The sequence below is a fragment of the Urocitellus parryii genome, chromosome 2, assembly GCF_045843805.1.
Source record: "Urocitellus parryii isolate mUroPar1 chromosome 2, mUroPar1.hap1, whole genome shotgun sequence".
Classification (NCBI taxonomy): Eukaryota; Metazoa; Chordata; class Mammalia; order Rodentia; family Sciuridae; genus Urocitellus; species Urocitellus parryii.
In genome coordinates, this window is record NC_135532.1 from 155,477,853 (window position 1) to 155,483,468 (window position 5,616).

General features: G+C 44.1%; 1 protein-coding gene across 1 annotated transcript; it reads right to left on the reverse strand.

Annotated features, from left to right (window-relative positions):
* Positions 1-379: 379 nt before the first annotated feature.
* LOC144253418 (palmitoyltransferase ZDHHC19-like) lies at positions 380-3,012 on the reverse strand. Its single transcript, XM_077795519.1, has 5 exons — positions 2,885-3,012; positions 2,445-2,566; positions 1,784-1,923; positions 847-1,016; positions 380-416 (listed from the first exon to the last, which is right to left on the reverse strand). The coding sequence occupies exons 1-5, from the start codon at positions 3,010-3,012 to the stop codon at positions 380-382; spliced, it is 597 nt and encodes a 198-aa protein (XP_077651645.1).
* Between the last annotated feature and the right edge of the window lie 2,604 nt (positions 3,013-5,616).

Here is a 5,616-nt window from a genome sequence, read left to right on the forward strand (position 1 = left end):
CCTTTGGTTTGGAGCTCTGTGCCTTCCTGTATCCCAATGACTCTTAAGTTTGGTCTTTTGATATTGTCCCATAGCTCTTGAATGTTCTGCTCATGGTTTCTTAGTAGACTTGCTGAGCTATCTATGTTCTTTTCAAGTTGAAATACTCTGTCTTCATTGTCTGATGTTCTATCTTCTAAGTGATCCACTCTGCTGGTAGTATTCTCAATTGAGTTTTTAAGTTGGTTTATTGTTTCCTGCATTTCTAGTATTTCTATTTGTTTGTTTTTTATTACCTCTATCTCCCTGTGAAATTGATCTTTTACTTCCTGGATTTGTTTGTCAATGTGATCTTTCATTGTCTGATTTTGCTGTCTCATGTCTTCCTTGAGACTCCAGATCATCTGAGGCCAGCGGAAGGTACAGCCACTATGATGCTGTGCACAGGCTAAGAAGCCAAGCCAGGGAACAGTTCCCTCCTGGCCCCGCCTTTCCATCGACCCCTCCCCTTTCCTTTTCCTGCCCCAACTGCCCCCACCCACCAACTCTTCTTCCCTGGACTGGACAATTAGTCTACTACACCTAAGCCCAACCTCACCCACTTCACTGTGGTCCTTCCTGTCCCACTTCAACCTTCTTTCCCCACTCCATGCCCCCCCCCCACTCTGGATTCTCAATTCCACAGGCCATGTCCTGCCCCACCCCCACTGGCCTTCAAGGGATCCACCAATGGTTCTCCCAACTGACTTCTCCCTCTAGCCCGCCCAGTCATCCCCGCCTTCAGTTACCCAGCCCCTTGGCTGACCACCCCTTCCTCCCCTCCACCAGAGCTGGTTCCAGTGTGGGCCCTTGGGACCCTGTGGATACGTCAGGGCTCGGTCCATGAAGGGTATGTTGCTTCTGTGTGCCAGGAATACCCGACAGCTAGCCAGCACGGCACCCAGGTAGAGGCACAATGAGAGGAGGAGCAGCATGTAGAGCCTGATGTTGCGGTGCCCCACACAGTTGTTTACCCACCTGCAGTGGTGGTCGAATTCCTAGGGGAGAGGAGGCAGCACTGAGGGTCTATCTGGCCTGGCTTCCAGCACCCCCAAATCCTGAGGCCTCCCACAACCCAGCCCTCTAGGCTTCTTGCTCGTGGGCCTACACTTGAGCTCCCATCTCCAGGGAGAAAGCGGCATTTCCATTGCTAGAGAATAGTTAGCACTCCATGGCTCATCAGTTCACCTGTCATGACTGAGGTCTTTAGAGACAAGACCTGCCCAGTGTCACTTGGAACAGGATGTAGAATAAATCTGGGCCTCTATTTTCTCAGATACTGTATAAAGATGAAAGAAACAGCCTTGCCCAGCCAGCCTTGTGCACTTGTAAACCAGGGCAGGGTGTGCACACAAGAGAAAAGCACTCAGAACCCAGGAAACCCTCCAACTGGGACACCCAGAGGGGGACAGGCAAAGATCCCCAGAACAGGGCAGCAGCCGGCCTAAAGGTCTGGGTATATAGTATCAGCAAGGCAGGGGATGGGTCAGTCACTGCCTTTCCTCCCCCTGACTCCACCTGGTCAGCACGGATGGGATGCCCTTTGCATGTCAGCACCAGTGCAAGCATGGCCAGTCTCTCAGGACAGGTGCAGACACAGAGCCAATGACATATGTAAGTGACCAACAGTGTGTCAGAGCTACTTATAGCAGTGTGGGAAGATGGTCTCATACGGACCCCTGGCCCCCTTATGATGGGTGGTTCCTTCTCCTGGCTAGGTGCCTGGGGATGGGTTGGTGAGTGGACCGGGAGGATGAGTACTCACCTCCACACAGATGTTGCAGGTTTCACAGTGGTGTGTTCGGGGCAGGCGGTGGAGATGACATTTGGCACACCATGGCATTAGGAAAGATTGGTTGTTCACGTGTGCCACATAGGGTGCCTCTGGTTTCTGCTCGACAGAGCCTGGCATGGGAAGAAGTTTGGGTAGTGGCAGGAGGCCCTTGGAGCACTCTGTTGCTTGGGGCAGCCCCGTAGAATCACAAGACAGCAAGAGGGTGGGGAGGAGGTGGGCAGGCGAATCCCGGTTCCTGTTGAGCAAGCTGACCACTCACATGAGCTGGCAGTCAGAGAGAAGGGGGTTTCCAGCCAGAAGAGCTCTCTATGGAGCTCCACCCTTTGGAATAGTGATCAGTGATTAGAGACTTGTGTGAAATCGGAAGGAGTTAGGATCAATTGCGTGGTTTGGAGGAGCCTGCCTGGCCTCTTTTGCCAGCCTGATAGGTCTTCTAAAGCACCTGGAAAACCTCCAGGATTCTGTTTTATCACACCTCAGTGGCTTGGGAAATAAATTGCCAGCACCTAATTAAGGATGACATTGAGAGAAGGGATTCTGAGGCCCTAGGTGGGGTGAGCAATTCAGAAATCACCCCTATAGGCCCCAGCCCTTGGGCTGCCCCCTCCTTCTCCAGGTTCTGAGGCCTTACCTCTGTGCAAGATGCCTGGGTCTGATATATTCAAGCAGATGAGGCTGTAGAAACTGAGGAGACAGAGGAACCCAGTGGCCACTGGAAGGGCCCATTCTCCACTCTGGGCCAGGGCTCGGCAGCTGAAAACAGAGCCAGACTAAGTTCTAGTCTAGGGCAACCCAGAGTGCCCGATGAGGCCTGGCCTTCCTGAGATAGGACTCACACCATTAAGGACAGTTTTAAATATCTAGGCTAGAAACACGCCACAGACACCATCAAATGTCACTAGCATTACCCACAGGTTCCTAAATGCATCAGGCACTCTAGATCTCTATGCTTCTGACTATATATCCTTCTTCCACTTCCTGATCCTCTCTCCACTTCCCAGTCTCTTCACTATCACTATTTTCCCTTCTAGCTCTTTGTAAGAAATCTAGCAGCTTGCATGAGATACTCACGGGATGGAGAAAAAGAGGGCACTCAATGTGGCCAGTGCTGCCACATTAAAGGATGCCCAAAGGCTTGGCAAAAGCCAGACAGATGTGGCTGGAGTTTTGGGTGAAGGTGAGAAAACATTTGAGACCATCTTGGCTCAACGCCTGCTCTCAAACAAATGAGAGCCACCAGATGGCTCTTCTGGGTTTGTACCCAGAGTGCCATGACGACAAGTGTGACATCAGAGAGGTTCTGGAATGGGGGCTCTGGCTGCTTCCAGTGGCTTCTGTGAGTAAAGATCCTCTGCCCCCACATACACATGGTGATGTTGGGAGTCAATCTGCTCTTATCTTTCCAGATAATTTTTGTGTAAAGTTTTATTATTGAGAGAAACTAGTCTCAGGATTTTTAATATGTAGAACTCTTTTTAAATCATCACTGTTAGTTTAGAGGATTACACTACACTACAGATTCTGAATTTTTCTTTAAAACTAAACTTGGTTAAAATAAGAACAACATTGTAATTATGGTGCTGTTACTTGCTTCTTGGTATACTAGTTGTGTTCATATCTTTCTTATATACAAATCTTTTAAATTTTATTAGATTTACAAGAGCATTCCACCAAGCTCTTGTTTTTCAAACTGAAGTCTAAAGTAAAGATTTCAGATTATAAAAATTATGTTTCGTGCATCATAGCTATTATACGAACTCAATATGGCTTTACTCTTGCTAATATCATTTCATATTTTTCTTGTAAACTGCATAATATTTTCTGTTAATGCTTTACAATAATACAACTTTCACTAAAACAACTAGAGTTCATTAGAGATGCCAGGCCTTCACTGATAACCCAGAGAAGATGTAAGTCTGACTCTCAGTACTAAGTTTGAGCTCAATTAAATGTAAGAGGAACCATGAGTACAAAGGTAGACATTAAAGTTAAAACCCAGTACATTGTAGACCTGTCTCGATGATTACCAAACCAGTCCTTACAATTCTCATTATCAAGAGGTAGAAGATGTTTTTGTACTTACTTGTATCTGATGGCCCAGTGATTACTAGACTTGTAGAATATGAAAAATGGACACCGTGACAGTGGTAGTCATAACCCTTAAATGGCCTCTTTGTGTCTGTTTCCTGGCTGTTGTAAAGTAGTCACCATATATTAAGTGCAGCTACCCACACCCAACTTAAGTGGAGGGACCTAGATGATAGGAGGCCACATTAGGGATATAAAAGCCAGGAAAATTAAGGTGCTAGAGTGAAAATCCCTACTCAGAAGTTGGTCTCCCATCATCAGCTGACCTCAGTTGATGCCAAATGGAACAGAGGTGACCACCCACATCAACACTTCCTCATCTTCTGACCTTTAAAAGAAGAGCAAAAGAAAATGTTCAATCATTTCAAGACATTTCATTTTGAAGTCATTTTTAACATAGTGATCAATAATTGAAAGGGGATTCACCAAAGTGTGTTTACTGACTTGCCTTCATTTTTAAAAAATATTTGAATGGCAGGTAGAGCTTATTTTCTCACTGAATTGCTCAGATCAACCACTTTGCTCTTCTAATTCTGGAACAACTGGAGATTACTTCATATCTTACATCCGTCATTATTAACTATGTGAGTTCTCAACATCCCAGCTTTAATTACCTCAGCAATCAAATGGGGTAATGAAGAGAACTTAATCCATTCTTTCATTATACTTATATACTAACTGGGGTTTGAACCCAGGATCTCTTTACCACCCCATATTTTTTTCTTGGTTACTGTTTTTTATTTGTTCTTTTTATGTTCTATATTGAGGTAGGGTCTCACTAAGTTGCTGAGGCTGGCCTTGTACCTGTAGTACTTCTGTCTCAACCTCCCAAGTTGCTGGGATTAGAGATGTGCACCACTGCACCTGGCTTTACTATATTTTTAAATATAATAATAATTAATTTTCTTGTTTAGAATGAATGAAATATATACTTTCTTGGTTTAAAGTACTTGTTGACGTTTTATCAATTATACTAGCATGTGTCTGTATCAGAGAACATTTATTAGGAATATATGAGAGAGACAAAGTGGGAGACATAAGGCTCTTTCTTTTCAGTTCAAAAAGTCATCATTTTAATCATTGGTTCCTACATATTTTTAATTATGTTATGTACTTCAAAACCTAGATTTTTTGTAACCTTTTTGAAACATAAAGTGTAAGTATATGCCTATGTTTCTTAATAGTAAAAAATTCTGAACTTAATAATTTGCAATTTTTTTTTTCTAGCCCATGAAGTATTTCCTGTGGTTTTGCACAGTTTGCTTAATTAGTAAGGAAATGAGGTTCATGACTGTAGTCATTGTCTATATTTTATTGTGGTCTCAGTATTAGCCTCTAGGTCAAATCTACTTGAAGCATAGTTCTCTATATTTACCCCCCCCAATTTTGTGTCTCCATCTTCTCCATCCTGTCTTCTTCTTCTCTCTGTCTCCCACATATATACACACACTACACTCACTTATTTAGGTTCGTCTTTTCCATTCTAGGCCTTCAGGTGAGAAATCTTCTTCAGAGTATCTTTCTCAGATATGAGTTCTTCTTATTTAGTCCTTTATGAGCAGTTTCTGCCTAATTGAACTATAATACAATATGATAGGACTCAGCATTACTACCAGACTTTCTTTTAGTGAAGCGTAAATCTGGAACTTTATAAAAATTTCAGGTCTGGATAACAGAGAGAGTGCCTATGAACAGAGAAAAAGATTAGCAACTTT